This window comes from Puntigrus tetrazona, chromosome 15 (assembly GCF_018831695.1).
Source record: "Puntigrus tetrazona isolate hp1 chromosome 15, ASM1883169v1, whole genome shotgun sequence".
Taxonomy (NCBI): domain Eukaryota; kingdom Metazoa; phylum Chordata; class Actinopteri; order Cypriniformes; family Cyprinidae; genus Puntigrus; species Puntigrus tetrazona.
The window spans coordinates 13,417,579-13,444,219 of NC_056713.1; the positions used below are offsets into that span (position 1 = coordinate 13,417,579).

At 38.1% G+C, this 26,641-nt stretch overlaps 2 protein-coding genes across 5 annotated transcripts in view; one reads left to right on the forward strand and one right to left on the reverse strand.

Annotated features, from left to right (window-relative positions):
- mark4b (MAP/microtubule affinity-regulating kinase 4b) overlaps positions 1-18,247 on the forward strand; it is a 36,017-nt gene extending 17,770 nt beyond the window's left edge. Inside the window, exons 4-20 of one of the 4 annotated variants that reach the window (XM_043258271.1) lie at positions 2,139-2,187; positions 2,634-2,699; positions 4,059-4,129; positions 4,291-4,347; positions 4,516-4,752; positions 5,905-6,024; positions 6,147-6,246; positions 6,851-6,960; positions 7,044-7,227; positions 8,303-8,514; positions 8,987-9,090; positions 11,068-11,343; positions 12,948-13,030; positions 15,091-15,135; positions 15,232-15,273; positions 15,411-15,450; positions 17,013-18,247. In XM_043258271.1, coding sequence (XP_043114206.1) covers positions 2,139-2,187; positions 2,634-2,699; positions 4,059-4,129; positions 4,291-4,347; positions 4,516-4,752; positions 5,905-6,024; positions 6,147-6,246; positions 6,851-6,960; positions 7,044-7,227; positions 8,303-8,514; positions 8,987-9,090; positions 11,068-11,343; positions 12,948-13,030; positions 15,091-15,135; positions 15,232-15,273; positions 15,411-15,450; positions 17,013-17,346 — 2,130 coding nt within the window. In that variant the 3' untranslated portion in view covers positions 17,347-18,247. The remainder of the gene's footprint in view (positions 1-2,138; positions 2,188-2,633; positions 2,700-4,058; positions 4,130-4,290; positions 4,348-4,515; positions 4,753-5,904; positions 6,025-6,146; positions 6,247-6,850; positions 6,961-7,043; positions 7,228-8,302; positions 8,515-8,986; positions 9,091-11,067; positions 11,344-12,947; positions 13,031-15,090; positions 15,136-15,231; positions 15,274-15,410; positions 15,451-17,012) is intronic. The other 3 variants (XM_043258274.1, XM_043258272.1, XM_043258273.1) reach the window with 3 other exon arrangements.
- Positions 18,248-19,096: 849 nt separating this feature from the next.
- Positions 19,097-22,235, reverse strand: ckmb (creatine kinase, muscle b). Its single transcript, XM_043258275.1, has 7 exons — positions 22,082-22,235; positions 20,746-20,955; positions 20,490-20,644; positions 20,288-20,420; positions 19,919-20,214; positions 19,646-19,835; positions 19,097-19,558 (listed from the first exon to the last, which is right to left on the reverse strand). The coding sequence occupies exons 2-7, from the start codon at positions 20,933-20,935 to the stop codon at positions 19,380-19,382; spliced, it is 1,143 nt and encodes a 380-aa protein (XP_043114210.1). The 5' UTR covers positions 20,936-20,955; positions 22,082-22,235; the 3' UTR covers positions 19,097-19,379.
- Positions 22,236-26,641: the final 4,406 nt, after the last annotated feature.

Here is a 26,641-nt window from a genome sequence, read left to right on the forward strand (position 1 = left end):
AGCATGCAGACGGTATAAATCTTGAGAGAACTGCACTGGAATTCCTTCCTGCTCTTTAAAGCAGCCAAATATAAAGCTGTATGAGGTCGTTCGTCTTCAAACGGCCTTGCTGGAGAGACAGAAACTCAAACATTTTCGAAATGAAGTCAGCTAAAAAGACCTTCCTCATTCTCATGCTCTGCTAGCAATCAAGAAATTTAGTTAATCTTTTACTCCGTTCCAAAACCTACTGATCTGCCTTCTAAGAGAGCATCCTGTACTTCACTGTACTTTGCAAAACATAGCAAAAAGTCAAATGTATGACAAATAGATAATTCGTAGCTGATTTCAGTGAAGAATGTTAGCATGTTGCTAAGCTAACTACTTGATACTCTATATGAACTTATAGCTCAAAATACTGAGTAATTCTGCTTTGAACTAATATATTGTGTATTAAATAAACAAAAGTTCAACAGTCTGTTAACTAAATTAATGAAATAAATTAAATAAACCAAAGTTTTGCCTGTAAAGGCAGCACACTGGGATTTGGAACAGAGCCGTAGTATTCATAATCATTATGTTTATACTGTGTTCGAAATGTAAACTTGGCCCCCATTTCCTATCAGTTTGTAAAGCTTTGTGTTGTGATGCTTTTTGTCAAGGTATGGTTTCGGCCCAGGGGTGGGAAAGTGAAGCTGCGCAGGCTCCTGAAATGAAACCAATTGGTAAATGGAAGCTAACTGATGGGACACACAGAGGGCAGCGAGTGAGGACAAAAACAGGACAAATGAAAACATGGCCCCTCTCTCTCTCTCTCTCTCTCTTTAGTTCCGACGTTCTCCCAGGGTGACTGAGTGCGTTTGGGAAGAATTAGCTCGAATGGTGTTGTGTCCGTCAGTCATTGACGCATTCCACTTATTATGCTTTTTTTACTCTCTCCTCTGTCCTTTACCTTTCCTTTCTATTTTTCAGACTCACACGTATGCTCTCAGTCTTCGTGACTCTTTGTCTTTCAGTCACGCTCTCTTTTTCTTGGTCTGTCACTTCTCTCTTTGACTCCATCTCTCCGCCCCTCTCCTTTTGTCGCACAAGGTCCTTGCAGCAATCAACTTCTGCATTCAAACAACAGACAGACGGTTCTCACACACCTCGTTTGCCATTTTGCCATGACCATTAGGTTGAATTTCCTAAACTTAAAAAAGTACTTAACAAAAACAAAATTACTGTCATAATTTTTCCTCATTTAAGCCCACACACAAGCCTACATTTAATTTTATTTAAATATATAAATGTATTTTTGCCCACTTTTATTTTTTAAAATATATGCAAAAATGGAAAAATATATTTTAGAGATAAGAAACATTTATTTAAACAATAATAAATCCAGATCTCAGGTAGTCTGTTCAATCTACATTTGCATTTAGCATAAATATAGGCTACTCTGTGATTGGAAATATATTTTCATGCCTCTAAAATATATTATGGTATATGAATGGTGAATATATTTGTATATTTCAAATTTCAATATGTAGATTAGCTGTTTACAACTTTATTTAGCATATATTTAAAATATGTTTTGTCCAAAAATGTAATAAATTGGAAGAATATTTTGTGTGTGACAGCGATTCAGCTTCATACCACAAGACCGTGTTTCTCAGCAGCAGAGCTCTGATGTCCTACAGAAAGAAAGATTGCTCACAAGACGGGTCTTTTTTTGGCTTGATCTCTTTTCCGTTCAATTTAACTGCCGCTAGAAAGGACAGGCTGGTCTCTGAGCAGGCGGCACCATGGCTTGTGTCAGAGAGTGTGGGCTGTGTTTTCTGTTTATCGTGGGTTTCGGTGTAAATGCTATTTATGGATTTGCACAAACTGATGAATGTCTGTCCATCAGTCTCTGCACAGTCACTGTCGCTTCTGATGTTTTAGTGATGTATTCATTGAAACGACAGAGATGAGTTTATCAACCACTTAACATGACCGAACAGAGAATCTGAAAGTGCCGAAAATGCTTTGATTAATTATGTGTATAATTATACATAATTGTATTAATTATGTTTATTTGTAATTATATGCTATGTAATATCTAATGCTCTCTGTGGTTCCACATGGTTGTTTTAGCAAATTTGACTGATTGTTTCCTGTCTTTTTTTTTTCTTCAGCTATTTCGAGAGGTACGGATAATGAAGGGCCTCAACCACCCAAACATAGGTGAGTATTTTAGATATTTCTTAGTGAACGTTCACAAGTAGAGACAAAATATTGACATTCGAGGCCTCTCAAAACATACTGACCATCTCTGAAGTACATTCAGTTTATATTTGCATCTGTAGCAGTGTTATATTAATATTATTTATATACTGTTGCATACACTTTATCCATTTATTTTTGCATTTGCCTTTTATTTTATGTTTGTCACTTTTATATTTGATTAGAGTTTTTGATTTGATTGAAGTTTTAGGGATTTTAGTACTTATTTTAGGTTCATGTTGGACTGTTGATCTTCAGAAAGGAAAAAAAGAGCTATGTTTCAGTGAAAAATGTTTTTTGGGTGCAGTTAATGGAGTCAAAACCCAGCACATATTCTCTGTGATTCAGTTCACTTATTGCTTTTTTTGCACATGGTAAAATTATCTCTTTTTTTCTCATACCTACAGTTCAGCTCTTTGAAGTGATTGAGACGGAGAAGACGCTATACCTTGTAATGGAATATGCCAGTGGTGGTACGATTCCTCCCTACTTCAACAAACACAAAAAAGTTACTTCAATGTAGCATATTACATTATTGGGTACCGCTTTAATTTGATTGTCAGCTTTCCGTTATAGTCAACAGAATACGTTTAAGGGACCATCCGGTATATGCTATTTTTGCTTTATCTCTCGTTAATACAATGGGATTAGCCTATCTTTGAGAAGTTTCTACATGAATAATCGCACATGTGTCCTGTCTTCATGCGCATTGACACATAAACATGCCTCTTCTCTGAGCACAGCTGCACAGACTTCATCTTTTATCTTGCTTCTCATCTTTCCCTTCCTTCCCTCATCTAAAGGTTTCATGTAATTCACTAAAGCCAGGCCCACACAGCTCAGCAATCTAGAGCGATTTGCCGCTAGTAAAGATGCTCATAGTCAAATCAGGCTTATTTTAACTTTAGCCCATCCTATTCATGGAGCTTGGGTCGGCTGCTCTCTTAATGAATCACACGTTTCCATTCCTAATCTATCTGATGAGGCTGATGCACGTGTATGAGCGCAGACAGGCACGCATACAGCGCTTATACTACACATTGGCAATCTGCCTTCTCTATTTCCTTCCCCTTCGTTCTCCATCACTTCCTCTAAGTATTTCATTCTGTTGTCATTGAATACGTAAAAGAATGAGATATTGCGCCCATTCGTTGGGTATAGAGAAACTAACTTCATTTGCCAGGAAATCCTCAATTGATTGTCGATAATTTATATAGATTAAGATTAATTTATCTAGAGTTATATTAATGACATCCATTCCCCATCCAATCTGTGTATCTTAATCTTTACTCAAACATTTATGTAGTTCAATTTAAGGTATCTGTACCATGTGGCTTGTTGACCAATAAAGATTGTTAAATTTATCTGTGAGGATTTTTAATTTACTCTTAGTTATGTTCATAAAATTACATTTCAAAAGTTTCATTTATGTATATATACATTTTTCATACTGTACAGTGATGCCTAAATTCATTTTAATTAACAAAATTAATTTAAAAAATGATATATTAGACTGTATAGTGTGACATTTTAACATTAGTTGACATTTAATTCAGGGAAAACGTGTATAGCACTTTTCACATTGCACTTAATATCTAAAATCTTCTTTAATAATAATAATATATAATAAAATAAAATTATCATTAGTAATATTTAATAAATATTTAATAATGTTTTGGTCATAATTCTACCAAATAAACAAAAATAAATAATTACTGGCTTAGTTTCATGTTGTTTTAACATTTGTTTTCAACAATTTTCTTTAAACGTTTAAATGAATTGTTTAAAAAATTAGAGTCATTTTGAAGCTTTACTCTCTGTTTTTTTGATAGGTGAAGTGTTTGACTACCTCGTATCTCATGGGAGAATGAAGGAAAAGGAGGCACGTGCTAAATTCCGACAGGTAAGACGTCATAATCTGTGCGTTTTTCATGAAATAGAAATCTAAAATAAGCTAAACCAAGTTGTATTTTATGTTAGTCAATGTGTTAAATATGCAACATTTTAATTGCTGTAAAAATGTTTCCTGCATCAGAGATGTCACTGTCACTGTTTTCCTTTCAGATCGTGTCTGCGGTTCATTACTGTCATCAGAAGAATATTGTTCACAGGGACCTGAAGGTTATTGTTCTTTCTTGTGACTTATATGCTCTTTTATTGCCTCTGGAGTTTCATAAAACAGTGACGGCTTTACCATTACACACTTTGCTCCCTTTTAAAATAACCCCAAAGCTCAAATCTATTACATTTCTGCTCAAGCTCGCATGCCCCACTTTATACCTCACTCAGGCGGAAAACCTCCTGCTTGATGCAGACTCCAACATCAAGATTGCTGACTTTGGCTTCAGTAATGAGTTTACGCTGGGCAGTAAACTGGACACGTTCTGCGGCAGCCCCCCATACGCCGCCCCAGAGCTCTTCCAGGGGAAGAAGTATGATGGGCCAGAGGTGGACATCTGGAGTCTGGGGGTCATACTGTACACGCTGGTCAGCGGATCACTGCCCTTTGACGGACAAAACCTCAAGGTAAACTCAGTATAAGCAACAAAAGAAAGAAAGGCCTTGTAAAAGAGTACAGGGATGCGTGAGGGTGCCAAAGTCACCCAGCAATCATATTTATATAGATACATGTTTTGGTTTTATATTTTTAGCAGTGGTAGGCGTGTTTACACCAATTTGAAAATTCCTCCCTAATATAGATGAGCCAGTAGCCTTAGTAGCTTTTATAATGAGCCAGTAGTATTTTTTATAACGTAGTTAACAGTCTGCACTATTTTGTGTAAATAAATGAAATTGTCGAAAATCTTAAATCATTATAATTTTTAGCATGAAAAATATATTTTCTTTTATGATTATTTTACTTTTATGATCAATTTTCTCAATATTTAGATTTAATTTTTTTTAAACCCTCAGATTCTAGATGTTCAAATATTTGTGTTTCAGCCAAATATTGTCCTATCATAACAAACTATAAATCAGTGCAAATTGCTGTCTTTTTTCAACTTTTTTTGTGTTTTGTGTCCTGGGTTATTACGTTTTTAAAATATAATAGAAATGCACACAGGTATATATACAATATTGGCCAATATAAATCAAATATCAGCAAATACAATAAATAAAGATCTGTAATGTCCTGTAATTATTCAATGTATGTATATTACCATTGTGACACAAAAAAAGTCATAAGGGTACTTTTTTTTAATTGATACATTTTTTTAAGTTTTTCTGGTCAATAAAATTTTTTATTTAATTCTTGTATCAGTCAGTTACTCTATTTAAGAGCTGTATTTATTATCTATATTTTAGTAAAAACATCTGATCAGCAGATACTATATTTTTCTCCTCATCAAAAACTCAACAACTCAAATCAAAATTCAACTATTGAAGAAAGATCTACATTAAGTACTACATTACGTGGCACTGTCTGTTTATTGGTTTACATGTTCAACTTTAATCTTAATGACATTTTGTAACAAACATTTTAATATGTTGAGGCAAAATTTCAGCCATCTTCTTAGGCACCACACGTGCAGCAGTAGCTCTTATGAATTGCTTTGCTCTCAAGTAATGTAGGTCAAGTGAGCTGTGATTGTTTCTTTGTGCCGTGGGGGCGATTCGGTGGCTGACTGGTTCAGAATTGGATTAGGTGTTGAATAGAAGTCTGTGTTTTTCCCTCAGGAGCTGCGTGAGCGTGTGTTGAGGGGGAAATACCGTGTGCCATTCTACATGTCTACCGACTGTGAGAGCATCCTGCGCCGGTTCCTTGTGCTCAACCCCACCAAACGCTGCACCCTGGAGGTGAGGAGGAGCGGCCGCGGCCCGCAATCCTCCATTTCAACTGATAACACGAACATATTGAGTTTGCATGGATCTTGCAGGCTTTTGCTTACTCTATCTGACTCTCTGTTCTTCCCCTTTAGCAAATCATGAAAGATAAATGGATCAATGTCGGGTACGAAAGCGACGAGCTGAAGCCTCATGTAGAGCCTGTGGAGGATTATAATGACAGCAGCCGTATAGGTAAGAAATGCTGCGACAGTTTCCCCTTTTGACACTTTTACATAAGAATAAAAAAGAACAAAATTCATTTTTATTAGTTTATTTTTGTTTTTTTAGAATATAAACATATTCATAATAACAATATGTATATTGCACATTTATGCTTGTGATGCCAATGCTTTTTTCTTACATATTTTTGTAATACAACATACTAACGATACTACAGTGAGAATAAAAGTTAACTTTTCTTTGCACAATGATGTAGATAAAAGGGGGCGTGTTTAAATGAGGCATTTTAGAACTCTTATAAAGAAAATCTCTTTGGTTTTGAGAATTTAACAACGTTTCAGATCTTATACATGCACAAACAGTTTATAACAGTCCAAAGACAAAGAAAAACTTGAAATCAGCATATGACCTCTCTAAGATGTATAGTTATTTTTCCTATATATGAACCAAGACAGATTACTGATTTGTGCATTGTAGCAACCAGAAAAACCAGTGGCTTAAAAAAAACATCCTAACAAGGCACTTAAAACCAGATTACTCAGGTTTGGGTAAAAATGTATGCTAAATGGCTACTTGCTTATTTGTTTAATTATTTTTGCTCTCTCTGTTCATACAGATGTGATGGTAGGAATGGGTTACACCCGTGATGAAATCAAAGATGCCCTGAGCACGCAGAAGTACAATGAGATATTTGCCACGTATCTGCTGCTAGGCCGCAAGAATGAGGTGAGAAAGATATTAACGCTGACCTAACAACAGCTTATGTGCTATCCTATAAGTGTGCAATATCTTGTATGTTTCCTATGAAGGACGGCACGGAGTCCCGGTCGAGCAGCAGCCTGTCTCTAGCACGAGTGCGGCCCAGTCCCATCACGAATGGCACCAGCAAACACTCCTCCACGTCCTCTTCCAGCTCCACCTCTGCCTCCAGCCACACTAAACCCCAGCGCAGTGCCTCCACCTACCACCGCCAGAGGAGGCACAGCGACTTCTGTGAGTCACTACTCCCCTCACGGGTCATTTCACTTTTATATAAATAGCCTAGATCAGTGGTCTTCAAAGGAGATCTATGGTAGTGCTGCTGGGTTCTGCCAATTGTAGCTTGGTATTATTTATAACCTTGAATAATTTATTTAAAAAGTGTCACCTGAATGTATTTTTGAATTTTTGTCTAAAAAAGCTTTTTGTTAATTGTTTGACTATTGTTATTTTTTTCACTTTTACTATTAATATTTATTATATTAATGTGAGTAATTATAATTTATTATATATATATATATATATATATATATATATATATATATATATAATAAAAATAAATCACAAATTTGCATTTATTTCTAATAAAATAGTAATTATTAATATTAATTAACATAGCATAGCAATGGCAATAATACTTATCATTATTCAAAATAATGGTGATTATTATAAATCATTATGGTTACACTTTATTTTTCTGTTGGACCTATTAGTTGCTTATTAGCATGCATATTACTAGAATATTAGTGCTAATTAAGCACATATTAATGCCTTATTCTACAACCCTAATCCTACCAAATACCTAAACTTAACAACCGCCTTACTAACTAGTTTTTAAATTTAAATTTATTAAGGAAAAAGTTGTGGAAATAACATTTTAACTAGTGTTACCTATAATAAAGTGTTACCATTATTACTACTGTTGTTGTTACACGTGTCTATTCATAATATAAAAGTAATAATATTAATATCATTAATAACAATTACATTACAGTTATTATTATAATTGCCATTTAATAAATAAATTAATGAAAGAAAATCATAATCAGTTGATATTATCAACAATAATAATGAGTATTTATATAAAAAAGTATTTATTCAGGATTGAACATATCATTTGTTCTATAATTGTTAATGTCAGTGTAATTATTAATAGACTTAGTTCATAATTAGTAATGATAGTAAGAATATTTTTTATTTATCTATTTATTATTATTAATAACAACAACAATTTTACTATCGTTATTGTTTTTAATATTGTTATTATTAATATTATATGTAATTGTGTTTAACTGATAATGTTTGTCAGGTGGGCCGTCAGTGCCAGTAACCCATCCCAAACGAAGCCCCACCAGTACAGGAGAGGGGGATCTAAAAGAAGAGCGTCTGCCGTCGAGGAAGACCAGCTGCAGTGTGGTGGGCAGTCGCAGCATCCCGCCGTCGAGCCCCATGGTCAGCACAGCCAACAACCCCAACAAAGCTGAGATCCCGGACCGCCGCAAAGACATCAATGCAACCACGGTAAGCAAGCACAGGAAATACTGTTACAGGAAATATTAATTTCAGTAGTTCAGTAGGAGTCGAGGACTTTTGCACTTCTTTTAAAGTCATATGAGATATTTCTGCCACCTGAACCACCTGATATTTAAGCTGTTAACCTCGCTTACAGCCATCGCCGCCTTTTACTTTCATTTCGTGGAAAAGGGAAGCTGGACTTTCTGCCATCCATTTAAATGTTACATAACTTCCAGCACGGCAAATACATCAATAATAACAGTTTTTCCCCCGGGATATAATGGCACATGTTCCCATTCGTTATCTGCGTTCTCTGGTCATAAAGTGATGTTTCCCAAACGGCTTGTCCCTGAAAGTAAATGCACAAACCGCTGAGGACAACTGTGCCAGAAAAGCTGGTTATATCAGGATAGCATTTCTGTGTTTAAATCCATCGTTGTTTAGTTTTTTTCAAACTGCTTCCTGTTTCATGCTTTAGAACAACATCCCCGCCAGTGCCATGACCCGCAGAAACACTTATGTGTGTACGGACCGCACGAGCACCGACAGACACTCCTTACTACAGAATGGGAAAGAGAACAGGTAAAATGTGTCTCTGTGTTTTACATTTGTACATGTGCATTGAAGTTTCATAATTGATGTACATGCTGAAGCCTAAAATGTTTTTCTGTGTGCTTGTTTATTGAGATGGATTTGGTCTGTTATGCTTCAGCAGTGGCAGATGGTGACTGCTTAGCTGTCCTTCCATCACCCTCCTCTCTCTCTTTTCCCCCCTCTTTGGGGGAGGCCCAAAGACTGGGTGTCATGTGACTTAAAGAGAGCAAGAGGAGGCACGTGGATTGTCTGGGTCATAAGGCTGCTTGACTGGTTGACCCAAAGAAGCCTGCCTCCCCCGAGCCCAGCTAGTACAGTACACGTGTCCACGTCGCGCACATTATTTTATTGCAAATACTGTAATGATTTGAGAGAAAACTAATATTTTAAATGAATATAAGTGACAGATTTGCCATTTGATGTTTTTTGTTCACTTTAGTTTAAAATCTTCAAAACAAATTCTGAGATATTAAATCCCAGACTAGTCTCAGATTTCTTGGACCCCTTATACGCACTGAATACGCTCAGCCCAGCCAAGCTGTTTCAACCTTTCATCACGTTAATTTTCTGCCCAGAACTGCTATTAATGACTGCAGTGTTTCCGACCAATATAAGCTAATATGTGAAACTCTGCTATAGGAAATCCTGTCGGTGTGTGTGTGTGTAAGGTCCATCAACGCAGGGTTATTTAGAGCGTTAAGTGAAGTGGCCCGGGGCCAGTGGGCGGACTGAGGCAGCATGTGAGATCTGTTAGATTTATGCCAAAACTAAGCGAGACGGAGAGGACAGAGGCAGTCGGGTGCCAAGAGCGGCACGTCTGCGTTGTGAACCCATCTGAACTGAGACATTAGTAGTGCTGGTTGCTATGGAAAACATCTCTATTTCTACTGCTCATCGAAAGGAGAGGCGTGCTACTGCTTTTCTAAGCCGTTCTAAAAGTGTTCAAGGGGTCCTCGGCAGAAATGTAACGATTCACTTAACTCATTCTGCGATACGAGTCCGGTACTAAATTCACGATACAATTACTTTTAACAATATGAAATTTAAGACAGAATTGTAAATGAAAAGCTGTACTATTATGATTGCTCTGACAAAACGCTGCATATTTTTAATCTAAATTAGATTGTGTAATTCATTTTTTTTTTATTTAAAACAAACTCCTACCCCCAGTTGCATCATGATTCATTTAACATCAATCAGTTTGAATCATCACATATATGTATCAGTTTTCAGCAGGCTCTGGGTCCATAGTTACATTCCTAGTCCTTGGTAACAACACCCTGGCAACCACCCAAAGCCGTAAACCACTGCTATGAGCAGCTCGGTACTCAGTAGCATTGTTGTGCTATCGTCATGTTTCTTTGTCGTTTGACTTTTTCTCCTGTTTCCCCGGTTCCGGGATTTCTCTAACTTTCTCCATTCTCTACATATCTCTATCTCCAGCATTCAGATGTGCAGTCGTGTGCAAGCTTTTTTCCGCTAAGGGTTCAGGTTTAATTTGCCTTAAGTGGCTGTTTCTGAGATGGGAATAAGAACACAAGAGAGCTCATGCCTCAGTGACTCAGCATCCTGCCTCACATTTACGCTCAACTAAACCCAAGCGGAGCTGCCTCTCTGAGCCTCGAGATCTGATATTGGTCTAATCGTATCGCTTCGAAGCTGTTACTCTGTTTCGTTCTGGACTTTGTCTTAGGGATTAAGTTCTAGCGAAGTAACCTTCAGTCAGAGCCACGATGACTGCTAATAAGCAGGATTAATGATACTGTATCACTGCGCTGTCAGCTTTATTTAAAGCTACATTTTTCCATGTTCACGTGCATTTTTGCGTGTTTGCCCGTGCAAAGCTTGCTACCAAAATGTTCAGGGTGGTAGTAAAGTATCTTAAAATTTTTGTTTTGGGTGGTCATCATTCATATCATCAGGGGAATTTAATTTCCATTCATATTTTCTTGTCTCTATCTTCAGCTCCTTGTCACATCGATTACCTCCAGCCTCCCCATCCACCCACAGCATCTCTGGAGCCGGGGCCTCCAGCTCCACATCTTCCGAGCGTTCTCGGTTGACGAGGGGCTCCACCATCCGCAGCACCTTCCACGGGGGACAGCTCCGAGACCACCGGCCTCCCACCCACGCACCCCCCACCTCACCCACCCTCTCCCATGAAGCCAGCCCTCTGCCGCACTCCCGTAGCCGTGCCACCACAAACCTGTTCACTAAGCTGACCTCAAAACTTACCCGCAGGTAAGAAGAGAGCGACGGTTTAATCTTGACTAAAAATATTGTAGATAAAAATAGATCCAAATAAATCAAGTTCAGTATCAACAGCTCTTTCCAAATATTCCACCTTTTAGAGTTAGCGTCGTACAGTCTGTGGATGTTTTTATGGCCTTTTTATGGACTGAAGAACGATAACTACAAACATAACTATAACGATAAATGCAAAGTTTTGTCATGAAACTCATGAAAGATGGTGCAGAGGCAGGTTCTAACTCAATCTTATATAATCACATTGCGCCGCTGATTTTTTTTTTATTTACATCAACATTCAAATGCTTGGCTAGCACTTAGCACTCTCTTCCCCGGCTCCATCTGTATAGATCTGCTACGAGGTCATTTCATGTATGTTATATATGGGGATTATTTTATATACCGGTATATATATATGGGCAGCAGCAGTATTTATTACATACAGATTTGTCATGACAGAACTATATTATCATCCACATCAATAGACAATAACTATAAATATACCTATAACAAAAACTATATTTAAAACTATAAATATAACTATTCAAATAACTATATTAGCATGCCCACCAGTGGATGAGAAAAATAAACATAAGTATAATAACATCTATATCAGAAAAAAAAATAGAGGACACCGGGACACTTTTTAAAAATTAAAAAGTCACGAATAGACATTAAAAGCAAAAACAGCATCCACACCAACAGAAGTATAACTATATTACCATCTATTTTTTATAATTATTGTCCATTGGTGTAGATGTATTCTGATTGACTGTGTGAGTTTTTAATGTTCACCAGCTAGAAAAATCCTGAAAGTGCTTCTAATGATTTCATTTCTTTCTGTTTCTCTATCCTCCCTGAATTTGAAGGAAATTTGTATAACTTTATAGTTATAGTCATCTTTATAGTTATCGTCTTTGACGTGAGCGGCCCATTAGCTGCATAATATCAAAACGACAGAGGCTCCACTGCTGGAGCCAATCAGTTTACAAAGTCATCTTTCATTTGGTTTGGTGCCCATTGTCCTGTGGAATCCGAGGAGGTAATGGAGTTAGATATGGGAGCTTTTGGAGTCTGTAATGTAATTGAGATGTTCAGTAGTGTGTAGGAACGCTGATGGGGCGCTTTGCTCTTCAGCATCCTCGGTGAAATTGTTTATGTGCCTCTCTGGGCTGAAAGCCAGAAAGAAAGGACTTTTGCAGGGATACGCAACTAGAAGCTCTTTATTAGATTAGAGCAACACTTCCATCTCTTAAAAGAAAGTTCCTGATTAGATTAACCTATCTGGGGTGACATCCAATGGATAAAGTCCTTTTTTCGCATAAGTTTGCATATGTACTCTCTGCATTAACTCTTCCTCAAGCCTCCTCTTTTATTAACCGACAGCTTCAGGCACCTGCTCCCCCCGTGTCCCTCTATCTCTTGGTCTTGGCTATTGTTGGGTGCTCAGTGTTTCTATTTTGTTTATTTGTTTCTTTGCTTTTTTTCCTTGCTGCAATCTTATTTCTCTCTCGATCTTCCTGTTCCCCTCCTTCTTTCTGTCTACCAAACTGTCCCTCTCTTCACTGTCCTTTTTCCTTCCCTTCATCAACCTTTAGGGTCAATCTTGACCCCTCTAAGCGCCAGAGCTCAAACAAGTCAGTCTCGGGCTGCACTCTGCCACAGGGATCAAAAACAGTTAGTAAGTTTTCTTCCTGTTTGTGGCCTTTTTCCATCTCTCAGTCTGTTAAAATACTCACAGTCTCACCGCTCTGTTTTGCACCTGTGTTGGTGCTGGCTGTCAGAGAGCCTCCTTGGGCTTATACACAAATCATTTAGCTGCATTTTAAAAGGATAATTTGCTCAAAAAAGTTACATTTTGTATAGTCATCCTTCTCACCCTTATGTTTTGACAATCTCTGCCAATTGCACCAAAATAAATTTTCAGCATCAACACACTATTATGAAGCACTGTGAATTACATAATCTTCAGTCTCCCTAAGTAGACATGTCTTAGTTTTTTTTTCATTTTTAAAATATTTTTTGCTTTGGGTTAGTTCATCAAAAATGAAAAATCTGTCATTAATTACTTTCATTTTATTTCCGACCTGCAAGACCTTTGTTCATCTTCAGAACATAAATTAAGATATCTTCTAAGAAACTGATAGCTTTCTGACACTGCGTAGACAGCAATGCAACTAAATTAAAGGCCCAAAAAGGAGGTAAGGACATCATTAAAATAGTTCATGGTGGGCATCAGTGTTTCAACCATAATTTTATGAAGCTAAGATAATGCATTTTGTGGGCAAAAATAAATAAATCTTAATTTGTTTGCCTAAGATGAACATGGTCTTAAAGGGTTTGGAGCTACTTGAGGATTAGCAACAAGTGACAGATTTTTCATTTCTGGATGAGATATCCCTTTAATTCATGGTTTTCTTATTTCTTATGAAGACTGTAAAAGTCCCTATGGGAAAAAGTAAATGGAAAAACATTTTAAGAAACAAACACACTGAAAGAGCAAATAACAACAGCTATGATCTGCTGCAAGCTAATCAAACAAATGCTCATATTAGTCATATTAACTGATTTTACAAGTCTTTGTCAAATGTATTTATAATTTCCGCAGCATGACAGTCCCAGCTGTCATATAATGCAAAATGGAAAATAATTATGTTTGAAACAGCATAAGGGTGACACAAAATAAAGTTTTTTGGGGGTGTTATTGTTAATGTATTTAGCAAAACAACACTTTTGCTAATATTTTACATTTTTATTTGCTCAAGGGGTCTTTTACACCAGCACCATCCATGTACTACTTTTATCATGCACTCATTTATGCGTTACTCTGACTTTTTACTCATTCACAGGCAAGGCATATAGCTTGGTCCAAAGAAAACTGTGTGCCTTTTTCAGGTTTCTAGCGATTATAGTAACCTAATACAATAAAAAAAATGCAGCATCAGCCATTTAACACAATTTTATCTATCACAGAAGCCTAATTTTGCACAAGGCCGGCGGAGCAGGGGTTTCCTCTCTCCACTTTAAACCCAGATCAGTTATGCAACATGTATTTCGTCCTCTCATGCTAAATCTCACTCACCGTTGGCCAAGCTCATTTGCCTCCCCTGCCTACCACGTACTTTTTCAGATATAGTTCATTCACACCCAACAGAAAGCCCTTCAATTTTCGCTGTAATGTTTGAGGAAGAGGCCCTTGTACTGTCCCTTTAAGAGGGAATCCACTGGCTGCCTCATTCGCTACATCATGTGAATGGAAAGTTTCACAAGCCCTCACAAAAGCAGTCTTGATCCGTAGCGCCCTCACGTGGACATCAGTCGGCTAGCGCTTTCTTTGTTTAAGCTACATCAATAACTACTAATATCTTTCTAACGTCTCATGTAGAACAGTAGTTTAACAAACCTAAAAACATAACGCAAAGAAATACGTTCATTTAGGTGGAGCTTTTAAGGACGCAAGAGTGAATGTTTCTTTAATGCGTGTTACAGTGACATTAAACAATTAATATTGCCATTAATATATTTAATACATAATCCCACCCTGCAAATCCATCACTGTCGTCACTTTCTTTTGTTGTCAGTGGTGATTATTGTGGATTGCTGAAGGTGACGTCAATGTAACAGTCTGTGGTGTTAGATGTGAACTCTTGCGATTGGTTGTTTGTGGAGGGTGGGAGGGAGAATGGTTGCGGCTCTGTTGGCTGGTTTATTCCTAACGTGAACCTTTGTCTTCCTCTTGAGGGTCACAGACGAACCTGAGAGAGTCTGCAGATCTCCGGTCACAAGGTGAGTGTTTTCGTGTTCGTTTTGGTACACAAAAATGACCGAGGAAGTAACACAGGCCACCCATCCTTCAATTCTGGACCATCTTCTTCATTACAGAAAACAAGCAAACAGCTCAAACAGAAGAAAGACAGAAAATAGGTAGAGGATAATGAACAGTAATAGCATGAACGATCATCCAGATAGATGATTTAATGTTATTTGCTCAGAAAAAAAAAAGAAATAAATAAAAGAAAAACTTCCTCATACGGTTTTAACTCTCTGTTACTTCTCCTTAGCTACAGATACAACTACAAAAAGTCAGGCTAAAAAATACAGGTAATTTCTAGCATGTGATCCGTGCCATGGCAGATCAGACTGGTCAGAATGTGACTGCATTTTGTTAATTATATAGAACTGTGTACTGTGTGCATCAGAACTAGCTTAGATGTACGTAGATTTTGTTTAGATCCGTACTTGTCCTTCCCTTTACCTTTCCATATTCACCGACAGTGGTTGGCTGTTGCATTTGGAAAGTCGCATTTCAGTTTTTTAACATGGATGTTTGAATGACATTTTTAATTATTGATCTCAAAATAGTGTATGTACCTTGAATGCAGTTTACATTCAGCTGAGATTTCTATTCAGGAATAATGTATGTAGTGCATGACAGGTGATGTGTGGCTGACTGGAATCTGTTCTGAGTTTTGTTAATTTCAGCATAAACATACAGCAGTGCTCTACCCAATATTTTTGCTTGATTATTATTATATTTTATCCCTGTATCTGTATGCGCCCATTAATTTAAGTATGAATGTTTTTATACACTACTGCTCAAAGGTTTGGGGTCAGCCAGATTTCTTTAAAAAAAAAGGAGCATGAGAAAGAAAAATAATAGCACAATTTTATTCAGCAAGGATGCATAAATTGATGAAACATGACTGTAGAAACATGTGTAATTAATTTTGTACTCAGTGTAAATTAATTATAGATTCTTTGGTTACTTGAGCAGTAAATCAGCATATTAGAATAATTAGTTAAAAAATCATTAATAATTGCTGAAATTTCAGCTTTACCATCACAGGAATGGATTAAAGATAAGATAAAAAGACAATGGGTATTAACATTGTAATAATATTTCACAATATTTTTGATAGAATACATGCAGCCTTGGTGAAACCTTTTTCAAAAACATTTATAACATTTATTTATAACTCTTTCAAAATGCATATGTAACAGACCCAAAACTTTTAAATGGCAGTGTATGTCTTGAATTAATGGCATTCACATTTTATTCAGGCCTTCCAAAATGTTCTCCAGGTTTTTCTGAAAGTCACACTGAATTTAAATAGTGCTCAGATTGTAACTGTTTTTCAAAATGGTTTTATTATCCTGATGAACTCCAATGTCTCCTTACAGGTAACATGTTTTAGTGTTTATCTGAACATTTCTTTTTTTTTTTTTTAAATGTAGAAGGGTTTCAGACATTTTTACGATGTTTATTTTAAATTACTTATGATTTTGTTGGTAACACTTCACCACAGGGTTCAGTCAACATTAGTTAACAAATCACATTTCATAAACCAACAGTATGTTTAAAGCAGTAGTTAGTTTTAGTTTAAAAAATAGTTTAAATGTAATATGAACTGACATGATCAAATGGAAAAGAAGAAAAGTTGATGCTCTACCAAATGTAAACAGATAGAGCTTCACCATAAAGTGTTACCTTTTTAAATAATGTCATAGACTAGTAGATCATACAGTTTAGTCAGTCTCTTTGAAGTTTAATAATTTGTTCTTGCATATTTCTAATATATTTCTCTCTTGTCCCCCCTCCACCCCCCATCCACACATTCACGTCACCGCCCACCCCTTCATTTCATCTCCTCCTCCCTCCACAGTCGCTATCTATCTGGGTATCAAAAAGCGACAGAGCCCCGGACCCCCCGATGCGGCTGGGATGTGAAGGTGCGGAGCCCGCGGGACCCGGCCGAGGTGGTTCTGGCTCTGCGGGAGGCGGCGCAGGGCTGCGGTTGCCAGGTCCACCAGGCCGGGCCCTTCCTCCTCTCCTGCACCCATGGAGCCGCGGGCTCCCGTGTTGCCTTCGAAGCGGAGGTGTGCCAGCTGCCCAACGGCCCCGCCGAGACCAGCGGTGTTCGATTTAAGCGCCTGTGGGGGGCACCGCTTGCCTTTCGGGACATCGCCACCAAAGTGTCCAAAGAACTTGAACTCTGAGGGCAAGAGGGGGTGGAGGGCAGGGAAAAAAGCACGGGACAGAAAGATGGGATGAGTGAACGTAGCCCCGCCCACACCCCCGGCCCCTCTAAGCCTACAAAGACTGGCACACATACATTAAGAACTGGGCACCTGCTCACACAAAAGCCCTGCTGAAGGAACTCCCTTTACCAGGCGTGTTTTGCCGCTGATTTTACCTGGTATCTTAGCCATGTTGTTGTTTTTTTTTAACACCCATTTTTTTTGTCATGTGTTCACTCTGCACATTGTCATTCCTTTTTAACTGCTGCTATTTAATTCATTTTTTTGATTTCCAAACTTCCGCTGAGCCGGCGAGAAGAGTATGTTTAATTTTATCCTCGTTCAAATAACCATATTCGCATAAAACACTTGTGAAAGCCACACCATTTCGAACCGTAGACAACATGCAGAGCCGCTGACAATGCAAGTGCTGAAAGTGATAGTGTTTTCTCCTCATTTTTTTTAATGATCTTGTTGGTCGTCAAACTTGCCAGTGATGCAGGTTGAGTAGGTGATGTCTGCTTTCCTGAGCCTCCTTGTTTTTAGATACGTCATATTACATGGTCACACCGTAGCACTTTAGGTCTGAGTGAGCAACATCACCTGTTTAAAAGCAGTTCTCCCTTCAAATGGTGCAATTTATCCCGTTGAGCCAAGTCGAGACACAATGCTCTTTGTGTTGCTCTTGTATGTGTTACGCTGATGAGAAACCTCTGTTATCTTGCCGGAAGTGCACTCTGCTGAATGGCCACAAACAGACTGTTGACTTTGTTTATCTCTGATTTGACATCGTAAGTCCTCATCGTCAAGATTGGAATATGTCTGAGCTGTGCAATGTGAGAAAATGCAAGAATGATTAATACATTTGTCTGAAATCCGGTGATTTGTCTGTCTGCTTATTTTGTTCCGTACAAAATTTGTAAGATATCTGCTTAATGCAAGTTTTAAGGAAGTATATTCAGAATATATAAGGAATACATAACATACATAAAAAATAATGACTTTTTTTCTTTTTGGAAGCCAAATCATACTCAGATACAGTCATGGCCAGAAATAGTCACCCTTGGTAAATAGGATCAAGATAGGCTGTGAAAATTAATCTGCATTGTTAATCCCTTTGATCTCTTTTTTTTTTTTAAATCACAAAAATCAAACCTTTTATTGGATAATATGATTTTAAAATGGGGGAATATATCATTATGAAATAAATGCTTTTCTCTAATACACATTGGCCACCATTATTGGCACCTCATTCAAACCAGCTCTAAACCAGATATCCAGAGATGCAGGTATGAGCGTGTGCTTTTCAGATAACACTTTATAATTTGTTCTTTGATCTTTTTCTATAAGTTAATTTAACTAATTATCTGAACATATTGGCCTTTGTATCAGCAAAAAATATTTTCTATTAATTTATTGCATTACAGGATGAAGATTTGCAAATGTTGTAACTTGTTATAATTCAATGCTTTGCAACTGTTGTTGACAGTCATTGTGCTATTCTGCATAAATTACTTATATTTTAGTGTTCACAATGACTTGGGGGTCAGCTTAGCCGACTGTATTCATGATGCATAAAGTTCTAATTATTTTTTGATGTTTAGCTTTAAAAATTCCAAATGGATGCCACACAATTATATATTATATTACATACATATACACATAAAGTTCACAGCTGTCTGGAGGTACACATCAAGACTTATCAAGAAATGAAAGACTTAAAACACAGTTTGATTGTTACATGGGGCCGTTTATTAACTTTGTACAACCAAAAAAAACGTTTAGGTGAATACAACATAGCTAGTTTTCTAGCTATGTGGAGGTTTGATCCCAGGATGTTACAGGAGGAACAGGAAGATAAGAAGGAAAAGTGCAGGAAAAAGAAGACAACAGGAAAGAAAGGAAAGAGAAAAAAGTAGGAAAATAAGGGAGCAAGGTGGAGTGTCTCTTGGAAAAGTCAAGATGGCATGACTGCTTAGAACAAATAAAAAAAGAAAAGCACTTTTGCCATTTTACTTCTGGGCAGGGATCATGTCATCGATGGACTCGCCCTTCTCCAGTTTCTTTTCCATTTCAACCATGAGCTTCACACCATCGACCACCAGCTGTACCTGTTGCACCTCAGAGGAGCCGAGACGGTCAGCGTTGGAGATGTCGAACACACCACCGACAGAGGCAGTGTCCACACCACCTGCATAACAAAAGCACAAAGAGTCTCTCAAAATGATGGTCACAGTCTAACTCTGCAGTTTTGTACATTCTGCGACTTCCAGCCCACCTGTGCCACGCTTCTGAAGACGCAGTCTGGTCAGGATCTCCTCAAATTTGGCATGTGTGCTGAGTTTGGGCAGCTTGACGTGGACACCACCACGCAGGCCGGTACCCAAGTTAGAGGGGCAGGTCAGGATGAAACCAAGATGCTCGTTCCACATGAAACCGTGGTTGTGCTTCTTGAAGACCTCCTCAATCTGCAATATACAACTAGGAGTCAGGTCTTTGGTTGCTTATCTTCCCATTAGACGACCGAAGGGTCAAAAGTAATGGGGTTTACCTTCTGCAGGCCAACGCAGAACCTCTTGAAGACCTCCTTCATGTTGCCGCCCTTCTGCATGGAAATGACACGCAGGTGATCCTCCTCGTTCACCCACACAAGGAAGGTCTTGTTGTCATTGTGCCAGATGCCTCTTGCGTCAGGCCAGTCGCGAGCCATGCCAGCAGCCAACAGCAGGGGGGACACGGGCTTGTCAAACAGGAAGTGGTCAGCAATGAGCTGCTCCTGTTCCTTGTCAGTCATGTCCTTCAGAGGGTAGTACTTGCCCTTGAACTCACCATCCAGGCTGTTCAGAGCTGTGAGAAAAACGTCAGTAAGACCATGCACTTTGCTTTGTGGATGTCAGGACATAAAGTCAGTGAGACTCACCCTCAATGGACAGCTTCTCCACAGCTCTACGCTCACCACGGCTGTTGGTGGGAGGCAGGGTGAATCCCTTGATGCTGCGGCCAGTACGCACACGGCTGCTCTGGACGTAGTTGGGGTCAAGGTCATCACCACCCTGTGCACAGCCAAACATCAGCCACAGTAAAGTAACACAACCATTATAATGTAAAGAACTTCAGCTTACCTTCAGGTTCTCCCAGTTCAGATCAGTGCTGTGCTTGTCGGTGGGCTTGTAGCCTCCGTGACGGTCAGAAATGATGGGGTCGAACAAATCCTTGAAGACTTCGTAGGACTCCTCATCACCAGCCACACAGCCAACGGTCATGATAAAGGGATGGCCTTGAATTGGGATAAATAAGTAGTGCTTTATGTAAAAAAAACTAACTAAAACATTGCTTGTGGTATCTCTTGAGGGGAACGTGTTCAGATGTTCTACTTACCAGGGTTGTCCACACCGGTCTGGATGCAGTCATCCAGGGTGAAACCACTGGGGGTTGCCTTGCTCCTGAGCTTGTTGTAGATGTCCTTATTCAGGACCTTGGCCATATGGTTGTTGTGCTGGGAGAGGTCAGGGTACTCCTCCTCCAGAGCAAACTTCATCTTGTAATCGTTGTTGCAGTTCTTAGTCATGATTGCACTTTTCCGGCGATCTGCCAAAAGAAAAGTTGTAAGTTATGTTGGCAAAGTACTTACTATATGCTTTAGAGACTTAGATAAATCTGCAAATCTTGTCTGCAGAGCTGTTGTTAGGGTGAACAGCCAGGAACATTGTCTTAGGTGTAGCTTACTCATTGGACTCAAGAAAGAACAACACTGAGGTTTATGACCGACTACCCATTTGCATTCGGTCAAGGATAAAAAGCAGATTAAGATACCAGTAGTTGCAGACAAGGTTAATGCATACTATATTTTGTGTCCCAAGTAAACTTCAGTCTCCTAGTAACAAAATATGCTGCTATGTCTAACCAGCACCTCATATTTCTACATGGAGTGGTGGTTGAATAGCTCACATGCTTATATGCATCAGACAGCAGGTGATATTTTTAGCAAGGGTGCCAAACTCACTCCTGTCACTCAAAGCAGATAGCACATTCACCTCTCTAATTTCTGCTAGGGGTGGAGCAAACACACTCAGTCCCATAATTGGTATTATACCCATGTCAATTTAACTTTTGCTTAATGTAATTAACGCATTTTTTAAATTGTTAACAAAGTTGATCAGTTTGATCAGTTTACAATTGATAAATCGTCAAATTCTAATCATATTCACAACCTTTGCATTCAGTTGCATTCATGCAAAAAGAATGCAATATTCAAAGTATTATAAATAGACTTAAGTAAAATGCATCAGCTGTAAATTCCCTCAGATAACATGACCTTGCACCAAATTACAGCAGGTGTCAAGCGCACACACAGATCATTCCTGCCATAGACCGCAAATCTAGTCCAGACTGCCTACTTAATAGCTTTCCAGTGCATTATGACTATTTGACGCTAACTCAAGGACAAGCTTTCTACAGGTCTGCCATGAGCAAAGCAACTTTAAAAACATGAAACTGAGCATTTTTAATATTCCAACAATCAAGACAGTAATTCCAGAAGATAATCAGGGATCCGGTCATGAACCCCAATGAGGTTTCATTAATTTTTATGGGGAAATATTTTGCCGCATAAAGCTGTAATGTATTATGTTCTTTTTTGCTGAAGTTTTAGATGTTTCAGCAAGTACCCCGTATTCCCACCCTTGTAAAATCTCTGAACTGTAGCTGAGTTTACCTGTATGGGAGAAAAGGTAACAGTCCTTGGGATCAGATCCTGTTCACCAAGCCAATGTAGGGGTTGCCCAACTTTGCAAGATGTCAGACCTTGGCTTATATACATCAATGTTTGCTGCCCATTGGTTGCTCGGCTCATGCATGCTTGAGCCTCATTGGACAGCTGCGGCCCTTGATAGGGGTTTCAGGTTCTAAAAGGAAAGAAGCTACATCACAACACCCGAGACGAGGAGACAGCTGTCCCCACCCCCTCACAGTGACCCGTTCTCGCTCTTGCTCAGTTATGAAATAACTCGAAGACACTTTAGAAGCACAAAAATGTATTTATTTTCTCAGTTTAAAACTATAATGTATTCTTGTATAGTACTATTGTGATACGGCCTAAAACTGTCCTTGATACTTGATCCTTTTTGCAGAGAAATGTAAAAAAAAGCACTACAATTAACCAAATCCCCCAAAAATGAATCATAATATTCATTATTGTGAATGTATGAGTTAAATAGGCTTTATATGACATATGCTATTTTTAAGTCAAAACTAATCATTTGCTTATTAAATAACATACATTAATGACTATTCTCACTAAGGGAGTAGTTGCCCCTTACTTGTAAAATATACTTTGCGTAAGTGAAGGCATCATGTGTCCCTCGAGGTAAAAACAGTCTGTACTGTACCCAGCAGTGTTCTCAGTGTCCAGTTAGAGAACTGTATTGCATAAAAGCATTGCATGCAATGTATACAAATTGCAACTATGACATCAAAGGCAGCATATAACATCACATAATCCTACTCATATAGTTTGATAGTTAGTTAGTTTAAATAGAAGTTGTTTTTTTATGACTTTTATTGTGTGTCATTCTGTTTAGTTCTCTCTAAGAACCACTTAATCTGTTCTTATGATGCAGTCAATCTGAAACCAGTGTCCTGTATAAATAAAACTAATTCTTCATTGAAGAGACCAGACAACAGCTGCTTTCGGTCTTGGAAATAAACCAAAAATCTGGACACTTCTTGCCTATATCATTCAACCCTACAATCCCCATGAAACGCACTGGAGATTTCTTTAGAATAAGTAAAACATCCATTGGTTCATTTGTGGTTCCCTCCCTGGGAAATGCTTCAAGAGCACATGACTGAGCATGTGACAGGTGGGTGGAATATTCAGGAACCCTGTTGAGAAAAAAAACATCAGTGAAGGGACAGGTTTGTCAAAGTGTGTGTACAGAAAGAAGGAAAGGGACAATTCAACCATCCCCCTTACTCTATATAAATACCCAGGGTCCAATTTCAGAGTTACACCCTGACTGTGTGTCCCAATGTGACAAACTTAGTTTAACCATTATCCTCTTCTTGCCAGAAACTGCCATATCCTGTGTGTATCTAGACACTGACATGATCTAAAAAATTTTTTTTACCTCAGGATGACTTACAAAGTAATGAAGTACAAAGACCAATTAAAATGTCTGATTTTTTTAATGACCAAATCTCTGCAGTTAAAAAAAAATTGTATGCTGTATTGAAGAAGAACCTTTGGATTTGTTGGAGTAGTCTAGGGCTAAAAGGGGAAAGGAAAAAACTTAAGCTCACAGTCTGTTCCAAAATTAGTAGCCATGCATCCAACACCACAGCATGCCCAGCAGTGAACGAGGACAGTCACCAGCACAGAGTGGGCATAAAGAGGTGTGTGGGGGTCCCCATGAACAGAGAAATCCCCCTTATCTGATAACAGCATACACATATGTCTTTTAGGAAATAATAAGGGGTAGGGGGCCACTGTAGAGTCTACATGCAGAGTATCATGTCTACATGCGATGTAAATTGATACAGAGAACCTTCCAAACATTAGACCTAGTGTTGTCTACAGCTGTTTGGACAGAGGGGTTATAATGGCACCTTCTTTGGACCCCATGCATAGGGCATGACCTCTGAAAGCTCTGTGTCAAAAATACAGCCACAGTCTTCCAGTTGGTTCTGAGAGCAGTTTCATCTCTGACTGTAAAACATAATGAACCACTCAAATAATAAATGCTTTGCAATTGAGAATTTTACTTTAAGTTGTTGCACTTGTCGATACCTGTCTGCACATTGTTGTATAACGCAACAGTCAGCTGAGTACCTTGAGATATATTTAGCTGAATACGTATGATGGTCTTCTGCTATCAGATAGCTGCACATGCTTTCTTTTTTTATAATTCAGATTGTGTTCGGTCTTCACTTCAGGTTTTTAAAAGTTAACATTATAACCCAGCCAACTCACCGTTCAATTTAGAAGTCAGTAAGTAGAGTTGCTGAGGCCCAGGCTGATGAAACAAGAGAAGTCAGTTTTAACAGACGATGGGTTCATTCCAACTGGTCTTACATAAGGAGCAGATATGAGACGTGTCCAGCGACCCAATGACAAAAGTGTGGGACTGATGTTGATTTGTGATCTTTATATATTTCACTTCTCACAAACAGGATAAAATTGCTGTCTGGTTACTTTTTATTTTAGTGAACATGACATGAATCTAGCATTTTAAAAATGTACTCGTTTTAAACACACCTGTACATTAAAACTGTGACTTTCTCAGCTGTATCCAACAATTAAAATCATGCAACGATTTCATAATTCTGATATAATAAACTCCAATTATATGAAATGAATTACCATTCTAGCAACCATTCTAGTTTTGTCCTTCTAGCTTAGTTTTTTATTGCAGTGCATATATGATACCCCATATGTTGTGTGTTTTCTAGTTCAGCAGTATGAATCTGTAAATCTTACAGAAGCTAAACATTGCTGGGTAACTTTTATTGAATCACATGGCTTAGTGCTCCCTTTGCTTTTACTGTAGGTAATTATTATTATTTTTTTTATAAAAATCTGAGATTTACTTGAGATTCTGAGCACCTATGCGCACATCCGCTGCGGTCTTTTCCGTTGAAATCAGAGTTGGTCAGCTGGCTTACTCTACAGGCACTATGTTTAGTGCTGGGTTGCAAGGTTGTCTCTCTCCCCATGCCATCTCGCCAGATTAAATTGCACTGACTCAGTTATGAGTCCCTCGTTTGTCCATCCCTCCCTTTGCCTGTCCATTGACCTCTGCCCTCACAATTTAAAATGACAACAATCAAAGTGCATATATGCATGAAATGCATGCATAATACCCAGATGTAGTGTGTCTGTCCAGTGCAGAAGTACGGATCTGTACTTATAAGTGAAAAAAACTTTGCTGGATAACTTGTAATTGAGTCATATGGTTTAGCGCTAAGGTGCTAGATATGTTCTCGCTTTGCTTTTACTGTCAGTGGAAAGGTCATTAAGCATTTGATTCATATACTGACATTTTGCTAGCTCTGTTTTGTGTTACATATCCCACTTCTATACAGTCAGTCCATATGCTTACTACCAGAAACCCATCGACTCATGCGCCTTTACAGAACTCCTTGAAAGCACAGCTATAACTGCTAGATTTAACAGCTGTGCTCTGAGCGTCACCTGGGTTGCTTGGGGGGCTTCACGTAGACATGTTCATTGCATTCTCTGTGCTTAGCACTGCTCTTCCATAACCCGCCTGCTTAAAGCCTCGACACCTCTGGTCATCTTAAGGCATTTATACTTTAATTGTGCTTGACTAAAACAAATACATTGTGCCTCATTCTTGGGACACAAAATTTACCTATAGTAAATATATGCTGTTAATTAATATTACTCAGCACGTAAATGTTTAATTACACTGTAACAAGGACACCTTCAAACAGAGTGTATATAGAGCCTATTTACACATCTATTCATCACATACACATTACATTTATTGGCATTATTTTTTTATTGATTAAAACACTTTATAGCATTATTTAACTTTTGCTTCATATCATGTTTTTACCATTTAATTGGATTTTTATATATAAACCTTCTTTGCTTCCTTCACCTGTTTCAGTCTGTTTTATCCTTTTCTTCATATTTGTCTCTGTGAGCCTTTCGTGGTTTTGATCACTAGCCTCTTAAAGCAGCCTTGTTGTTTTGTGGTGCAAAATATTAATAATACACATTATTATATTGTAATAATTATATTATATTACATTGTTATTATATGACATTGCTGTTTTTGTTTAGACAAAAATGTTTTTTTTGTTTTGTTTTGTTTTTTCCCCAGGAATATGTCATTAGAAGACATGAAGCTAACTGATTTAATTACATTTAGTGGAATTATCTATTTAGATTACATGAATGATTAATAATAGTACATCAATTGCATGTCTACAACCATGTATTTAAGATGGGCAATACTGTGATTGCTCACCTTTTTTTGACATCGCAACTAACAACTCACTCAATTTTATAGATATTTTGAATTTTACTAACAGTTACAGACAGAAGTGTCCTGACATACAAACTGAATTCAGTAGCGCCACATAAACTGTTAAGTGTGGTTGAGCAGAGACAACAGAGAGGGAAAGATCAAAAAAGGGTGTTTTAGTGGTTCTATCGACTTTGGCCTCATCACATTTAGAGATATAGATTAGCTCTCACACTGTTTGAGAACATTGCCCTGCACTGGCCCAGCCAAGCTGCCCTTAT